The following is a 19469-nucleotide window of genomic DNA, read 5'->3' as shown; positions in this document are numbered from 1 at the left end:
TCGTACCAACACACACGTGCAACATCTCTGAATGACAGCAAACACATTCACAAGCATGAGACTTAAGGACAGAGCTATTGCTGGGCTATATAGCTTTAATTATCGCAATACTTTAAGACTATATTGCCACACGATAAATATCGCGATTTTTTTTAATGCCCTTAAAACTAAAAATTAAAAAAAAAATGAAAAAACAAACAAAATGAAGTTACAGTTAAACTTTAATACGACAATTAAGTTAAATAAAGTAGCTACAATCGATAATGAGGAATAATGATTAAAATGTAGCTGTTGCACCAACAAATACGAGCAACATCTCTATTATTGTGATATTTTAAGGCTTTATCGCGATACACAATATATATTGCAATATTTTTTAAATGACTTTTATACTAATGTTTACTACTAAAATAAAAAAATGCTGAATGTACTGCAGTAACAATAAAGTTAAATAAAGTAGCTACCGTCAAATAATTAAGTTGAATGCACTAGTGTGATAATAAGATTAAATTAAATACAGTTATATGGAAGTTAAATAAAGTACTTTTTATTTAATTTAATTTATTTATTTATTTTTAATTTTATTATTAATATGAAATTATCCAAAAAAAATTAAAATTATTAAAAAATATCCAACAAAAAATATTTATAATCGTGTCTGTCATTACAGAATGACACATACATAAATACTTTTAAAATTTTAATCACTTTTTGCCGGTCATTTCCCTGTTGGTTTGTTTTTTAACTTTCTGTTATTGCTTTTTTGGGGTAATTTTACTGTACCTATGTGCTAATTTATAGCTAATTTTTGAGCCATGTCTTTTGAGTGCCTCATTGCCTTTTCCCCATGTTTTTGAAAGAAATCAACCCAAATTTGCTCAGATTTCAAAGGGTCAAAACTGCAAATGTTTGAAGTAAACTCACCGTATTACATAGGTGCGGAACGGTATGATGTGCTGCATGACCGCAGGAATGTGCAACCATATTCGTATCTGTGAGGAAGACCGAAAAACATGACACAGAGTATTTAACATCAAACGCATGAGGCAGCTAATTCTATTCACTGAATGAATTATAATCATTATGGAGGATTTATTGCACAGCTGTTGTATTTAGACAGTTTTAGCTAAGTGTACCGAATACACTGGCAAAAAAATATCACTTTCCCTCCAAATCCACCTCAAAAATAAAATCATAATTCTCAATTTAGTCAAGATTTCTTGACCTCAGAGTGTAAAATGCGAGTTTTAAACATTAAATCATGGAAAGGAGGAGGTGAAGACAGCATCTGTGTGTTTGTGTGGGTGGACTCACGTTGGAGACGATGGTGATGAAGGCGTGTGCGATGGGGAAGGGGAGGCTCTCCGGGGTGCCCGACTCGAAGCACTCCTTCATCAGGGAGAGGCCGTGCTTCCCGCAGAACAGACAGACGTAACGCAGCAGATGCAGAGGGACCTCCACGTCCTGGTCAAAAAGGAGACGCAACATCAGATGCATCCCATAAAGCCACGATGTGTTACCACAGGCTCTTTTAAATTATTCTTCCCTTTCTTAGTTAAATGAACAAATACATGCAAACCAATATCAATATCACACAGAAAAATGGTTAAAGACAACGAGCCCATGTGTTTACATACATATATGAAGACAAATAGAAATGAAAATCAATAAATAAGCACAATAATATAACATTCATGAGAGTTCATACATCATGCACGGTCTACAAATCTTTCAAAATTCAGAGGAAAAGAGAAAAATATAGTTCTTTTCCGCATTTTTTTCAGTTTCCAGTATTTAGTCAACAACAACATTATGAGTCATTGAAAAGCATTTTTTTAACGCTCTTTTAAATCTACTAATTTCTTAAAGTTTGTAAAGGATAAACCTTTCAACCCTGAGCAAACATCAGGGGAAAAAAGCAATTGACAACATGGCGAGAAATTTCCAGAAAATTGCAAGAAATTAGTAGATTTTAAAAATTATTATTATTTTCTTTTTTTAGGCATTTGAACACAGCACAAGAAAAGTCATGTCAATCCAGGCGTCAAAGAGTTAACCAACTTGTATGTGTTGAAAAGTTTGGTGCAGTCGTGACAATTCTGGTGCATGAAACTTTCTAGAAACTTTGTTTTGACTTAACAGAAACTTTACAAAAAAAATCAGGTAAAATTTGTGTATTTCAGTATAAATGTATTGTTTTGATGATGTGTGTGAGTTATTTTGGAGAGAAAAATCAGTGAAAGCAGGAGTCTTTCTTAGTAATCCAGCTCATTTTTCACACAGCCTGTTCCTAAATTCATCTCACCCCCGAGCTTAATGAAACTTTATTACGGTGGGAAGGTAAAAGCCTTCGAGCTGGCAGATTATCCGGGGACACGTTAATGCTCTCTGGGGGACAGTGACTTCATCTGCAGGAAACCAAGCCATATTCAAGAAACAGAAACTCACCCAGTAGGGCTCTTTTACCATTTCTTCCAGTATACAAGCCCCAGCCCCCCGTCTACTGCAGTCACTTCCACGACATTGTTATTACACTGATTCTGATCTCTTGAAATGTTCATTTGAGAACACAAAGAGCAGCATCAGGAGCACGGACCAATGAAACCCTGTTACCATGGCGTTTACGAGGCTCAGCACGCTGTGATAACAACCACAGAGGGCAGGAAATGTGGACAATACTTATCTAAACAAAGAACTGTATGAGAAAAAGTCAACACACACTGTTGACATGACGCAAAACTGTGATATCAGACTTTTTCTGGCAAGAAAAAAAATCTGCCTTGCAGCCAGACCTTCTTTCAGATAGTTTTTTTAAAATATTTGATAATTTTCTATAGCTATTATTTACTGTTTATTTCCTGGCTTACAGCTACATGTGATGAAGAAATGGTATGGGCGCTATTAATAGCCACCTTGGTGCTAACGGGTCGCATGCAATGACAGGTGTTTAGTTGGAAAACCTTTGCTCGTGTCGCACTGCTGGAGCGGGCTGTCGGACATGTCCGCGCTGAAGCGCACTGTCAGAAAAGGCCATTATTTCCCTGTTCATGATCTTTTTATTTTATCCTTAATTGTGCAGTAATTTGAAAAGTCTGTTTAAATGCGAGAGCTGTTAATAAATCATCAATAATCTGTCTGATGATCTATGATGATAACTGTGGTATCACCTTGAAGATGGTTTACAGCAGGGGTATTCAACTAATTATTATTATTTATTAAACTTTCCAGCATTATATAAAAATGAAAAACTCCATCTGAAACAAACTTCAGGTAAATTGAAGCACATTGTGCTGATAATAGGCCAACCTCTCCTGACTGCAGGACTCTGACTTCAGCTTCTGTCAAACTTCTGTGCTGTTAATCATTTTCCTCAGGAATTAAAAACTTTTGAGTCGGCCTACTTCTCCTATAGCTGCCAACAGCCTGCCGACATTCACAGTTAGAGAAAGGCTGAAAAGAAGCTCATGTGCTTGTGGCCCCGGGCCCCCAAAACATAACATCTGCCCCTGGTAATAATAATGAGAGCTCAGCGCGAGCAGCCGGATGAGACACGGAGCGATGCGTCCTGGTGTTTCTAAATAATTCATCCAAAGTCTGATTAAAGCTGAAACTAACACAAAGTCGTCTGTAGAGTCTAAAGAAGTCACTTTCACCTCTGCAGATGTGTCTGTTTCAGACACTTTGGTGCTGTGAGGAGAAGCTGCGCTCTGTTTGTCTGTCTCACTGCGCTGCTGTCGGACCGTCAGCTGTTTGATCCGCGATGATGAATTGCTGTGGCTGTCAAACACTCAGCTGTTCTACAGTCAAAGTCCTTCACTGCATGTAGTTCGCCACAGTGCTATTCGAATTATCATTGGCTGTTCGTGTTGTCTCTCAAAACATGGCTGGAATGCGTTTGATTGACATTCTATCGACCATGTCTCATATTTCGAGGAATAGTTATATTGCGATTGATATCTTTGTCATTATCACCCAGCCCGAAAAAATTTAAGAAAGAAAAGTGTGTAAAATATGGCAAACAGTCCTTTAAGGGTTCATCTCATGGCAAAAATATATATTTCAATAGCTTTTCTATGAAACAGTCCAGCTCCAAAAATATAAAACCAATATGTAGAGGCAGATGTTTTAATCTTGGTGAGCCTCCACAAATAACCGAATGTGTGAAAACCATGGATTAAGTGAGAAAAAGTGCTGTTAAGGACGGCAATAAGAAAAAGGTCAGCTATCCTTGACATAAAATCCAAGTTGGGTTTTACCCAACAGTGACTAACAACTAATATAATCACATTACATTTCACTAGAGTACACTGGAGTAATTATGAATGAATTGAATGCACAGTTATGGTTGAACAAATATAATAATTTTCCTCATCATCAGGTTACATTCTATAGTATGAAAATCTCTTACATTTACAATCAATTAGAGCATCAATAAATGGGATGATTTAAATTTACAGAAGACCTTAACTGTTCAACACAAATTCTGGTTCTGGTTTACTGAAAAAAAAACCTCACGGATGAATATTTCTTTATAAATAATGTTTATAATAAACAAAGGCAGATTCTGTAATGGGGAGAAGAAAATAATTATTTTGAGTTTAGTTTTTAACATCAATTTGAGATATTAAAACCTGTGCAGACACTAAAATACTGCTGCTGAGTAAAGATGACTTGCATTTTTTCACAGGAGGTGACTCACTGAAAACTGGTGTTACTAAAACTCAAGTATTTTTCTTCCCAGTCCTGAGCCGATGATGAAGCACTTTATTTTTTCCTGTTTTTCCGTCCTTGTGCTTGCTGAATTTAATTTCCACAGCGTGTGCAGTGACCTCTCAGACAGCAACCTAAATTTACCAGTTAAGTGTCGAAAGGTTCTGGCCCGCTGAGAGACGATGTGACCAATAAACTAGAGTCTCCTCAGTTAGTGATGTGACAGCGTTTGGCACATACGAGCTCCCGATGCCCCCCAAGCCTCACCTCTAATTTCCACCAGATCCGTGTTGGGTCCGGCTCCGATCCGTCACGGCAGACGGACAAACAGATTACGCTCTAGTCTGTGTGTTAATTTCCTCTGACTCCCAGTCGCGGATCAGATACGCAAGTTTCTGCCGGACGCCCCAATTCAGCCGAATTAAGCACAGAGCAGACAGGAAATCAAACAGCGACACAACATTAAAACATCTGAGTAATTTTCAGAATAAAACACTCTGTGTTTACGTCTGATTTCACTTAACTACATCAACAAAACGTCACAATGAGCGGATCCAGGCCTGGAGTCAACAGGTCAGAGGTTTTCAGAGGTCACTACCGGCAACCCGGACGAGGAGGAAAAGGCGTGAACGCCATACGGGGAGTTACGGAAGTGAATTGATTTATTACTTCTGATTCTGATATAATGCGCCTGATGCTGTGATGACCATGGGAACTCCCCGGTCTCGCTACTAGCTGCACCGCGCCGCACTCAGAGTGAAACCGGTGGGAGTTGACCGATGAGGGAGCACGGAGCAAAACCACAATGGAGCCGTTTCCACAACGCGCATGCAAGCGGTGGAAATCCAGAGTCGGGCATACATCTATAGCTTTCATCATCACCCTGCTCTGCTGCTCTGGACGCAGCACAGCTGTCGGGTTTGTGCAGCTTCCCAGTAAAACATTTTAGGGACAGAATAAATTACAGAAACACGACCAGCACAAGAACAAGACGACAGAGACTAATTACACTTTGAAAGCATTTTGCAAACAAAAGCAGCTCATAGTGAAACAGACGCCAGGAGTTTCATTGAAGTGAATGAGTCAGTCTGTGTTTTTGCAGCAGACTGTCATCGCTGGTCTGAACTGGCCCTGAAGCAACATGTTTCTGAGCGATTATTTGCAGCTGTAGGTGACAGTCAACTGACAGAAAACAGAGCGCACACTTCACATGACTCAGCGTGAAAAATGAAAACGCTTTCTTACATTCATGTCGCAGAAGGAGCCGAGGATGTTGCTTTCATGAGCAGATATGTCCTGCAGGGAAGAAACAAGAGACAGTGAGATCAAAGTTTTCAGAGGTCAAACATGATAAAACAGAGTCGTCCTGTCGTCCTCGATTCTACCGGCAGCGTTTCGATGACATTACATCGATGACTTTATGTCTGCGACGCTGTTTTGCTCCGTCCTCCACACGGCTCTACATCCCACCGCGAGCGTTTGAGAAGCGCAGCGTCCTGGCGGCTGATACTGTAGACTTGCTGAGATAGTGCTTATTTTGTCATTTTCCCTCGATTTTGTGCTAATTTTCCCTTGATGTTTGTGATTCTCCTGTGGCTGAGTAGGCTACATATATAAATACTTTCCTTTTCTGTCTGTTTAAATGCAGTTTATTGATGTTTTTATCCATTTTGTTGTGCTGCAGCCTAAAGTCCAGCCAGGAACTTAGTGGATCAAAGAATTTTGGCCGTGTTTCAATCAAAAAAACATGCTCTTGATAATTATATAAATCAGTATTTAAAAAATCCACTTAAACACTGAAGAGATTTCAGATTTGTGGCTGTCTTTTAGTTAAAAACGTATACATCTTAACAATTGTACAGATGAATAATTAATAATTCCATTATGAACGAAATAGACACGTGGGAGATTTTAACCCTGTTTTTGTTAAAATTACAGTGCTGTTGTTAATAATTATCTCTGTTCTGTCTGTTTCATGTACAGCACTTGTCAGCAGGAGCGTTAATCCAGCGTGCTGCTGGAAGAACGAGCAGATACAGCCGATGTAACGTTAGTTAAGTCAAACTTGTTTACGACGTTTTATTTTGCCGTGGCTGTAACATGGAGTTAACATTAATTTGGAATTTAGATTTTAATGTCAGTGCTTTAAAAACGTTTTTTTTTCTGCTTGTTTTATTTTATTTATGTTAAAAATATCTTTCTATGATTATTTAATAATTATATTTTATTAATTATTATTTAATAATTATATTTTTTTCAATTTAATATGAAAATCAGTATTAAGGGTCGGCAGATTATCACCCTGACTGATCATCGGGGCCGATATTTAGCATTTTGCTGATCATCTTTATCAGCATTTTATTTTAAAATAAATTAATTTAAAAGTGCAAAGAAAGTGTCAGCATGGAAGGAACTTTTACTTAAAAACCACAGGGAGCTATTTTTATTTATTCTTTTTTTATTTAAATTTTCAATTGACTTTATGAAAAAATAAAAGTTGTTGGGAACTTGCTGTGTATGATGTTGAAAGTTTCAGTTTTGATTAGATATTTGCAAAAGGGATTTAAAAAAATGTATGTATTTATTTTTTGTTTTGTGTTGGAGTTTGTCATATTCCAAATACTGACAGGAAGATGTTTCTTTTTTGTTAATTGCAAATCAGTTCCAAATATTGATTATCAGTCTCATTAACTACCAATAGTCGTAATTTTTATCGGCCCCGAAAAACCAATATCGCTTGACTCCTAATCAGTGTCAGCATAAAAAATCGTGCACCGATCAGGATGTAATGTGTGGGCGTGCTTGTGTGTGTGTGTGTGTGTGTGTGTGTGTGTGTGTGTGTGTGTGTGTGTGTGTGTGTGTGTGCGTGTGCGTGTGCGTGACGTGTCCTCACCTCTATGGTGGGGTGTGTGTTGTGTTTGTAGGCTGTGTAGAGGGGGAACTGGATCTGGAAGATCTTGGCGGCGCACAGCAGCAGTTTCTCCCTCTCCTCTGTGCTCCAGGAGCTGAACGGGTCCTGGCTGTCGCTGCTGCCGCTCGCTCCGACGCCACCATCGCCACCCCCAGACCCGCCGCCGCCCTCCCTGGGCCCCAGTGCTTCCATCTGGGCTTCACACGGCTGGCTGCCCCCCTGACCCTGACCCTGGCTCTGGGTCTTATTCTGGTTCAGGTCGGGGGCGTCGGCGTCCTCCTCGGCAGAGTCTCTCTCCACATTCACGGGTTCGTCCTCCCCGGGTGAGGACGGCTGGGGGAGGGGCCCGGGTGCAGTCTCGCCGCCGCTCCATTCAGACCCCGCCCCCTCACCCCCAGACACGCCTCCTTTATGGGAGCGGTCCTGGAAGCTGCAGAGGCGGTCTCTCAGGCTGCTGATCTGAGCGATGACCAGGTTGATGAGGGCGTAGACCAGCTGGTTGAAGACCTCCAGGTGTTTGTACTCCTTGAAGCAGCAGAGACATTGTCTAAGGACACGACGCAGAAGACACGGGAAGAATTAGAGACCGACAGTGATGAAAACAGAAAATCAGACTTCTGAAAATCTGAGATGTAAATTGCTCAAGTAACACTAAAACTGTCTCTGAAACTTTAAGCAAATAAAGTGTTATAACAGTCAGTAGCTGATTTTTTCCCCCTAAACTATAAATACTAAACAGTAAACAGCTGCAGATACTTATTACAGTTTTAAGAACTTTAAACTTTTCACTCACAGGATCGAGCAAAGCAACGTCATAACTTGTTTTACTTTGGACTAATCATGTAAATATTATCATGAACGTTCAGAGGAAGACGCACTGACCTCTGTGTCCAGGAGCTGATGTAGCCCAGCACTCGCAGGGCATGTTCCTTCTTTAGCTGGAAGCCTCCTTCGCTGCCGTCTGCATCCGATACTGAGGAGAAACGAGGGAAAACACGTCAGACAACAGCTGGATACATCTCAGGAAATATACAAAAAATAAAGTCCTGTTTTAACTTTTTATTCTCCAAATAGCAGCCGAATTAACACCAACTATCACCCACCGGCTGGTTTTACAGCTGTCAAGTCTGTCAACAACGTTCAAGGTTACTTTCTGGTGAGACAACAAAACTCATTTATTTGTGGCAGCCGGCCTCAAAACATCTGCCGCTGTGGACTGATTTTCTATTTGTAGAGCCGAACTGTTATTTTGGAGCGATGCTGAATTACATACATATATGTATATTTACACACACATCGTTCAGTTATGCATTGCACCACACTCTCGGAGCGCAGAGCGTACTCTGGGCACAGACGGAGCTGCAGAACGTCAGGCACATTGAAAGTGAAACTCCTAGAAGTTGGCATTCATTTGCAGCAGCTGCTCTTCGTATCCATCGATCTGATCAGCTCTGAACGCAACGACAGATCAATGCTCCGCTCCACGAGTGGAAAAACTACTGCTCAAGTAAAACTCATGGAGAGCTCCACGTTTATGAACCCCCGGAAACCTCCAAATTCAGACAGGGGACACAGAATTGTTGTGTACCCCAAAAATGTAGTAACCACTTACTTACTTACTTCCAATTAAATATTCACACTGGCCTCATAACGGACGTTATTAGATGGGCTTCGGTTTGCAGTGACATTAAATATTGTCCCCAGACTCCACCAGCGTCAGTCTAAAGTTACTGTTGTTGTTTTGGCCTTCAAAAGATCCACATCAGTCACACCCAGTTTAGAGGAATCAAATGTCTCCCCTGAATCGCTGACCTAAATTTGACAGCAAAGACCAGCAGAACACAAAAAAAAACAAGAACAATAGCTCTCAATCAACCATCTCAGCCATGCATGCAGTAAGTTTTCCCCTCGCTGAACCAAAACGCTCACAGCTACTCAAGTGAACAGAAGCTCCTCCAGCCGGGAGAACTTCACTCTCAGAAATCTGGGCGGCAAATTTGACCGTTTTCCTGCAGGCGTGCCGAGGGACGCCGTCTCAGTGCTTTGATGATGACGATGTCCGGGAGGTGCCGACGTTAAAGCCAGTTTATGGCTGCAGCTCAGCGTGGATATAAATACAAAGAGGGGGAGGACACCTGCCCCGTGTGATCGCACTCCTCAGCTCAGCGGCGACTGTAACGCCCAGACAGGCCGGAGGCGTTTAAACATGAGCGCTCCAGCTGTGACAATATACGTACAGTTCGACTGAAATGTGTTTCAGAAGGCCGGCAGAGGAAAAACATCTGAAACCATCAGAATGACCAAATATAATAATAACAATCATAATAATAATAAACTTTATTTGTATAGCGCCTGTCATAAAAGAAATGCAGCCCAACGCGCTTCACGAGAAAGAAATTAAATGCACCAAGTGCTTCACATCAAAACACATAAAAGACAAAAGACGTAATAAAACCTGCACGTAAATATAAAATAAAATCAGAACAGAACACATACACTCCATCTTCAAATGGATAATATCCACTCGATAATACCAGCAAAAGTAAAATAAAATAGATAAAAATTTAGAGCACAGAACACAAAACATAAAATGGAAAATAAAATAGTTACCATAAAACCCACTGACATTATTAATGAAAATAAGCATAAAAATCAGGAACGAAAAATGTATAAAATAAAGGAAAATGCAACATCTTAAAGATGTGCAACAGTACACAAATATATGCTCTTTGATAGAGACCTGGGAGAGGATGTGATTAACTCTTTGCTACCATGGTCAACACACAACAACAAGACATAAAACAAATACATACAACATACAACAATAAATATATATATATATATATATATATATATATATATATATATATATATATATATATATATATATATATATATATATATATATATATATATATATATATATATATATATATATATATATATATGTATATAGCAGCAGGCAGCTGTGTGCCAGAGTTTGTGATGTTGGGCATCATTTTTTTTCTGTGTTCTCCACATTTCCTGCAGAATTTCAGGTTTGAGAAAGGCTTTGTAATATTTTAATAAAAACTGAAACTGAATGCTGTACAGGGTTTTTCCTGGCTCCTGGTGGTGGTAAGTGCTGCAGCAAAAAAATGTGATTTTTCAATTAATTCAACATATTAAATTCATGCCAGTTAACCACAGTTTCAGATCCTTAAAAGGTAATCGGCTAATCAGTTTAGCAGAAAGTGGTGACGTTTACTTTGTTCCTCTGCCTCCAGTCTGTGATGCAGACACATTTAGGCCCTGCAGCAGCGCCGCGATGGAAAACTGTGATCATTGCATTTTAAAAAAAAACCTGATGAAGACGTGGAATTATTATATTGTGTTAGTTTTTGCCGACAGTGACCATTTTAAGTGGTGCCGGCCTGAAAATCGGCAGCCGCTACTAAAATTAATATGCAGGAAAAACCTTGTTGTAATTTGAATTTCGGGATAAATTCAGTATTTTGCTTCAGTATTCTAGAAAACACTAATGCTGAAGGAAACAATAAATGATGGCGCCATAGCCAGCTGTCAGCTGTGTCGAAAAGTTTAAAGGTCCAGTGTGTAGGATTTAGGAGGATATATCGGCAGAAATGGAAAATGATGTAATAGGTCTGTTTTCTTCAGTGTTTAATCACCTGAAAATAAAAACCGTTGTGTTTTTGTTGCTTCAGATGAGCGGTTTATATCTACATCGGGAGCAGCCGTCATCAGTGTCGCTTTTTACACCTGTGCTTTTCCTACAGTGACATGTCAAAAATGTAATTTAAAAAAACAATTATTCATCTATTAGGACTTTTGCATCTCTGCTTTTATTTTGTGTGTTTTTAGGCTAATTCTGGTAAGTTTGTGTAAGTGGTTTAAATGTCAAAATGTCTATGATGCACTCTCTCTTCTGCTCACGTTGTTAAAAAACTGTTTTAAATAAAGTTATCATACTTCTACCAGCTGAATATAATTTAGCAAATGTCAGAAACACTACAAAAATGTCTGTCACAATTCCCCAGAGCCAAAAGGTGACATCTTCAGATAGTTTTTTTTTTTGTCTGAGAAGCAGTTACAGATATTCAGTTTACACACGACACAAAAAAGAAGCCAATCCTGGCATTTTTTGGGAAGCGGGCGGATCAGCCCTGTGTTGGGAAACACGGCTCCTGTTGTAAAAGGGGATTCTGTCTCTTACAAACACACACAAACACATGCTGCTGCAGCACATCTGAGGTCACAGGTCACACACACACACAACACATGGACCTGCCAGTCTTGTAGACAGAGCTGTCACAGCTGACGGCACCCCGCTGTGCAGCGCCGCCCCCCCCCACCCCCAACACCGCCACCACCCTCCACAGCACCAGTGTGTATCAGTACAGCCGTACAGACCCAACAGGCGCCACCCTGCCACAATAATACACCGATTTTAACTGCCCAGTTGGTGAAAAAGCACAAAAGCAGCAGATTTTCTGTCATGAAACTTGAGTCAGAATCAAGCCGCGGCGAGGAAAAGCAAACTTTAACCTTCAAACCAGAAACCACATCCACACCAGAATCTAAACGTAATAAAAAGTGAACCTTTACAGCACAAAAACACAACCGATTCATACTTTTACCTGCTTACGCACCACTGTAAATATACTGTGGGATTTGTTCTTGTTGTGCAGGGCTCTTACAGCTAAAGACACGTTAGATTTAAAGCTTTTAGAAACTTTTTAGAGCAACTCGGAATAAAATTTAAGACCAACTTTACAAAAACCAAAACTGAAGAAAGAAAATGAACTGAACTATTATGTACGAACATTTAGGAACAATTCGCAGAGGCACGTTAAAGGCGAGCAGGCAGAAAACTGGATTTGCAATTTTGCCAAAATGTTAACGGTTAAATAAAACATGACTTTTTTTATTCTCAGAAGTGGGAAAGACCTGCCGTTTGGTTTGGGTTTTTTGTGATTTTGTGTTTCTCCCTCTCGAATGGCTTCTTTAGTTTGAGCATGAATGTACGGGCACGTTTGTGCAAAACTTTAGCGATATTTTCAGAATTTCAATAAAAAACAACTGCGAGATGACTGCGTTTCCACTGAGTGATGTTATGCGACTTCTCCTCTCCTGATCTTTTTCGTGTTTTACGCAGTTAAATGTCCCAATGAAGCCGTAACTGTAGCTCTACCGAACTGCATGGAAACGCTCTGACAGACCAGGAATCTAACCGGCAACTCATCTCAGACAAAAACGCTGCACAGATCCTCCCACAGTGTAATCTTTCTAACACACATTAACTGCTGATCAGAAAAGCAAATCTTAAATCTTCCAGCACACAATGATCATGTAGACAATAGTGTGTCTCAGACTGTGTGTGGCAGCAGTTTTTGTTTGGCCCTTTCCTGCTTCAGCACGACCACGTCTCCACACGCAACGCAGCTACATAAATAAATAAATGGTTTTTTCCCAGTTTGGTGTGGAAGAACTCGCCTGACCTCAACCCCATCCAAAACTTTTGGGATCAACCAGAACGTCGACTACAAGCCAGACCTCATCACCCCAACATCAGCGGCCAACTTCACTAATCACCGATTCAGAGCGACGCGGCTGCTCGCCTTTGGTGACCCCCGTCTCCATTAAGAACGGGAAATTAATGATATTGACCTTTAAATGTCAGCTGACGGACTCCCTAACAAGAGGGAGACAAAAAGAGGAACAGACAAACAGAAAGTGTGCAGGTGCCGGCAAGACACACTTTTTTTGGGTAATAATGTAAAGTAACTGTTCGTTTCAGCAGCTAAAGTACATGAAACTCCACTGCAGACTCGAGTCTCTGCTAAAAATGACAACCACATATGGACTCCGATAAATTAAAGGTCCAACAGCACAGGAGAAACAAAGTGAGTTGATTTCTTTCAAAATCACGGGAAGAAAGCAACAAAAGAAAAGACTCAAAAATTAAATTAAATTTTTTTTAAAAAATAGAAAATTACCTGAAAATAAGCAAAAAAACAAACTCAGGGAAAAACCCCAAAATAAACCAGGAAATTACATGAAAATTAGCACACACACATACACAAAAACACAGACTTAAAAAAACAAAAACCCCAAGAAAATTACCCGAAAATATTTATATGCACACGCTCCAAAAGTGCTTCTCTTCTAAGTAACAACAACTTGTCAAAAGAATAGCTGGATATTTTGGGGTTTTCTTTTTAAAACCAAACTACGCCTCTTTTCATGTTATTCCTTTGGTCTAAAAAGGTCCAAAAATATTACTAAATATGACCAACTCTTTTCTCTCTTTTCTGCTCTGAATTTACCTAAACTTTTCACATAGTTTTCTTATTTATTGGGTTATTTTTCTGCGAGTTCAGCCCTCTGTTTAAAGTTGCATATGTACATATGAATTAATTACTTAATTATTTTTTATTTATGTGTCATGCAAACAATAATCCTCAGCCCGCATGGCCTCACAAGACATCATAAAAATCAAAGGAAGCTGGGATCAGAGTCCAGCACGCATATTATAAGACAGCATTAAAGAAAAGTAGATGGAGCGCAGCAACAAAACAACGTCCATAATCACACCACTGAATAAGACCGAGATCGTGGATCACACACAGAGACACTCACTGTGAAGCTCCACAGAAAAATCACATTAAGTTCTGATCAAGCAACGTTTCTATCCTTCTCCTCTAGAGTTTATCCAACAAAACTGGCAAACTGAAACACATCAAAATCAAACTACCATTCTAGCTTTTGGTCGTTCGAGCACCAGAAGATGTTGAGGTTTGTAAAAGCCATTTCACAGAATATTAAGTCAGAATTTGTGCAGTAAAAAAGACTGTTGTAAAATGTACAAATTGTACTTTAATCCTTGTTTTGCGCTTGTTTGCGTCCCTTTGCCTTTCTAAAATTCAATAAAAATGTAAAAAAAAAAAAAAGAGTGATATTCCTTCCCAAAAACAGGTGGCCACATCACTCTTACAGTAAAATATTTGAATGCATGCACTGCCAAAAATATTATCTTATAATTAACAACAACTTGTCAAAAAGAAATTAGCTGGATATTTTGAGGTTCTCTGTTTAAACCGGAACTACAGCTATTTTCAAAATTCACACGTTTTTCCCTATGGTCTAAGATGGTCCAAAAATATTAGTAACTTGTACTTTTCACTTATTTCTCTTGTTTTTGTGAACATATATTTTTGCTAGTTTATGTCTTAACCCCCTCTGTACTCAGGTGACTACATATAAATAGTTTATTTATGGTCCCATGCAGATTTTATGTGGGAATATGTTATTAGAGAGAGTCAAGGTAATCTACATTTTGCCAACAGGTGCGTACTAGTATAAATTTAAATATCCGGTTCACTTATAGGTCAGAAATGTGGAATTTCACGCTGAAGAGCTTGACTCAAAAAAATGAAATAAAATACACAAAGGAAAATTGGAAATAGACTAAATATTTGTGGAAATAAAAACATCAGAAATTCTCATTCAAGACGAATTAAAGACTTTTAAGGCCTAATATTTGCACAACACAATTTAAGACATTTTAGGATTTTAAGATTTTTGAAGGTCCTGCACACTCCATGAATCAAAAAAAGACAAAAAAAATCTTGTTTTTGTGTAAATCTTTTGCTAGTTTATGACTTAGCCCTCTGTTTTAAATTAGATATGTATATATTGTATTTTACTCCCTGTTTTGTGTTTTTTTGTACCCCTTTACCCTTGGCTTATTATATTTTTTATTTTATAACTTTAATTTAAATTGCTTCTATACATGTTTATCTTTTGTCTTATACTATTTAAATTCATTATTTTTATTCTTCCTTTACGTTAATTGTTTTGCACCAAAACACCAAATCAAATTCCTTATATATGTAAATGTAAAGGGTCAAGTATATCACATTAAGATGATGCCACACACTACAACATGTATAGCCATATACACTCATCCCTAGATGGCCATTTACAAATAAATACACGATTCAACAACTACATAAAATACCTTACAAACAGGATTTGACACAATGAAACAATGCAACATAAATGTCCAAAACAGGCGTCCGCATCACTGTCACAGCTGGACATTTGTATGCACACACTCCGGAGCAACTTTCCTCTAAATAACAACAACTTATCTAACAGAAACCTGCGTGATTTTCAGTCAGTTTCTCTGAAAGTTACTGAGCCGGTGTAACAGTCAGGTGCGTGATTGTGTTTTAAGGTGGATTCCTACAGAGCCTGCAGGAGGAGCTTTCCCTTTCACACACACACACACACACACACACAGCCTCATGACACACAATAGGCTGCACACACGAGAAAACGACAAACAAACAGTTAATTTGCTGCATGGCAACAAGTAAAAAAACACAAAAAGGCTTTGTCCGGACTCTTGCAGACAGCCCTGAAGTGCAGCAGGGCCCTGTTAGCACGCCTGGGCTAACTTGTAGCTACAACAGTGTATTTACGTTAGCTGGCTGATGTTAGCCCCGAAACTTGGTTGCAAGATTGAATTTAATACCAAAACGAGCAAGGTGCACGCGACATCGACCCCCTCCCCAAAAAAACACACACACACACACGCCAGCGAGGATTAACGATGAGCCAAAATATGCGCCTCGTTGCAGCCATTAATTTTCAGTGCTAGCTCAGTCGCCGCTAGCTTCCAGCACATTTAACCCAAAACTCACAGAAATAAACACAACAGTGCTCGTGTCAGCGCCGCTAAACGTGATCGTGTTGCTGGCATTTAGCAGAGGTGTTTTTTGGGTGTGTGTGAATGTGAACCATCTGCAAAACAATGGGGGAGGCAGCAGCGGAGTGGACAGCTAGCAGACTGACCTGACAAACACATCAAACAAAGTCAGGCTTTTCAGCTAAACTGAGCTAACTCTGCTAACTTCCAAAAATCCGTGCAGATCGGGACTTTTAGCATCATTTAGCGTCATTTAAAAAACACACTAATCATTATATATAACCACGACAGCGTATTTCAAATCGTGGCTGTAATGTCACGTAAAAAACCGATCGATTTGATCAGATTTTGACTCGATTTTTGGGAGCTTGTTAGCTTGAGTTATGTGTGAGTGTTTGACAGACAGGCCCCCCCAACACCCCCCCAAAAAAACTGCCAATTTAGGCATGGCATTCAACTCAAAACCGGCACACGCGAAGATAATAAACTGCAAAACACACACAAACAAAGCCACCGTTTTCATTTGTCTAAATTACGGATGAAAAAACGGCGAGATCATCACAAAAACACACAAAGTTATATTCAGCTAGCCACCGAGCTAGCTCCAAGTGGACCAGCGATGCTAACACCAGAAAATACAAAAAACAGCACGTAAACGAAAAGATGTTTTCGTACTTACTTTCATTTAAAACCTCCACCAGCTCGGCGCAGTTTTCACACATTGTTCATGAAGAGGAAAACTGAGTCAAACCATGGCACTGGGAGCTGTTTGCTGGCTGGCAGTTGGTTGTTTTTTGGGGGTATAAAAAAAGGCCCAGTGGAGGGAGTGATTGGTGAAGGTTATCCCGCTAAATGAAGCCGGAGGGGACAACAAGGTGGAGGACGATATCTGCATCCAAGCGAAGTTGATGTGCAGCAAAAGTTAAGAGGCACTAAGAGGCAGAAATCGAGTCAGTGTCCAATCTGAGCGTCACTTGAGAGAGTAGACACGGCAGCCATGATGAAAAAGGAGGGGGGGGACAGTTCGGCTGTTTCCGTGCCTGTCTCCTTCGACCGTTCGGCTTTTTTCGCTAGTCTCGCGATATCTTGCGAATGAAAGAAGCGAGAACAACCTTTTCTCGTGATCTCAAGGGCAACTCGAGACAAAATAATTTTAAATAATTATTTTATAATTTTCCCCCCAAAGATTTAATATTATTTTCTATTTTTTTCTTGTTTAAGTATAATTCGTTCTTTTGCCTACATCTAGAGATATTCACACGAAGGTTTTTGTATTGTATGTATGTTTCTTGTGTCGAAAACTTCATAAATAAATCATACATTAAAAAAAGATATAATATTATTAAATATTATATTATCATAATATTATGATGATAAATGTAACAACATAATGTTATTTTTTATGGTGAAGTTCTTTGGCTTCAAAATTTTTAGGCTCTTTTAATATTTTTTTAAATTGATTTCAGTTCAACACTTTCCTCTCTCAATCTCTGTAATTACAACAAAAAAGCATCAAATTATTTTGGGTTATTACAAAGACTTTTTTAGTTGTAAATGTAAGTATGTATTATTTTTGTTACTGTCCATGTCCTTTTAGTTTATTTTAATTTACTTTTTAATTTTAATAACATTTTAAAAATATTTATTGGCTACAATGTTTATTATTTATTATCTTCTGTGTAGTATGTCAAATTTTTGTTGAAATAATTGTTTCTTTTAGTGCTCTCATGTATATCTGTACTTTTTTTAGTCTGACTGTTTTATACATATATTTTGTTAAAAAAAGCTGAAAAAGAAGAAATTTTACACCCATTTTTGTTCTCACATCAACAAATTATGGCAAGATTTCTTTTTTTTCATTGATCATGTCTTAAAAAATGATTTTTAAAACCCCTGACTCTTGATGGTTATTGTTGTTTGACTTTTTTCTGTCGTCAGACTCACATTGGTCTTTCTCAGGACCTAAACTGCAGTTTTTTTGTGCAGACTGAAGAAAACTAAACTCTTCCTGGAACAGATCGCACAGAAATTCGCCAACAGGCCTGTTTCACAGCTTCAGAGCAGTTTACCGTCGCAGCTGGAAACTCACAGAGATTCTTTCAGTCCGGATTAACGGAGCAGAGAATTACCTGGAAAGACTCAAATGTTTCATATTCAGTCAACGTCTGGAAAATCATCCCAGCGTGTCCGTCTGCAAACCACCGGACTTTGACTAATGCACTTTAAATGCACAGTGAACCCTCAGAAATCAAGCCGAAAAAACTGTTATAAACTGTATATTATTTTCTACTTTCACTGAGTTTTTTTTTAATCAACATCAGTCCTAATCATGAATATCAAATATTCATTTTCAGAATTTTAACCCTTTAAATGGCAGGTTTTTATTGTGATGCCACTATGGAATATATAAGGAATTATTTTCAATATACAAAGTTTTTTTTAAATTATCCCAGCCTGAGATATTTCTATGATTTGCAGCTACACTGACGCAACGCCCCCGTTTATGAAGCATTTCCTAAAAAGTGTCTCTCAGCAGCCAAACTTCACCCTTTGGAACATGAGCAAGTTTGTTAGTGTTTTAAAACATTAGAAAAGATAATGAGTAACTTAAAGCAAACACGAAAATCAGCAAATAATAATAATAATTGCAAGAAGTACAAGAAAATTTGCTGAAAATGAAAAGAAAAAGTGAAAAAAAACCAAAAACAATGGTTTGAATAAAGCGTTGATGTAAAATAATTGTAAAAAGTACAAGAAAATGACCTGAAAATTAAAAGAAAAAAAGTGAAAAAAAACAAACAAACAGAAAAAAGCCAGAACGGTTTAAAATAGTGCTCACATAATAATAATCCTGTAATTTAATTTTTGTAATTTTCTAACTGTGGTTATTTTTTGTAAATTGTTTTCTTAAATCCAAATCTACTAAATGTCTTACAGTTTAACAGTTCTTCCCAAGTTGCTTGATGCCTTTTTTTCTCTCCGTGTTTTCAAAAAAAAAAAAAAAACCAATTTGCTCCAATTTCGAATGTTTAAATACTTGTGACGACGTGCGACTGCAACACAAGAAACGTTTTTCCAAAACCTTTTAGAATATGTCATCTGCAACAACCCCTCAGGTAATGGACGCAGAGGCTG

General features: G+C 38.5%; 1 protein-coding gene across 2 annotated transcripts in view; it reads right to left on the bottom strand.

The window, feature by feature from the left end:
• Window positions 1-17364, bottom strand: part of usp34 (ubiquitin specific peptidase 34) — a 71832-nt gene extending 54468 nt beyond the window's left edge. For both annotated transcript variants that reach the window (XM_088075030.1, XM_088075031.1), the window contains exons 1-6: window positions 17014-17364; window positions 8504-8594; window positions 7604-8168; window positions 5956-6006; window positions 1315-1464; window positions 925-992 (exon numbers count right to left, since the gene is read on the bottom strand). In XM_088075030.1, the coding sequence (XP_087931156.1) occupies window positions 925-992; window positions 1315-1464; window positions 5956-6006; window positions 7604-8168; window positions 8504-8594; window positions 17014-17056 (968 nt within the window). In that variant the 5' untranslated portion in view covers window positions 17057-17364. The remainder of the gene's footprint in view (window positions 1-924; window positions 993-1314; window positions 1465-5955; window positions 6007-7603; window positions 8169-8503; window positions 8595-17013) is intronic.
• Between the last annotated feature and the right edge of the window lie 2105 nt (window positions 17365-19469).

The sequence above is a fragment of the Plectropomus leopardus genome, chromosome 3 (genome assembly GCF_026936395.1).
Source record: "Plectropomus leopardus strain MGB_pleo_1.0 chromosome 3, ASM2693639v1, whole genome shotgun sequence".
NCBI lineage: Eukaryota > Metazoa > Chordata > Actinopteri > Perciformes > Serranidae > Plectropomus > Plectropomus leopardus.
Note: the sequence above shows the minus strand (reverse complement) of the source record. Positions and strands in the feature narration are given on the sequence as shown.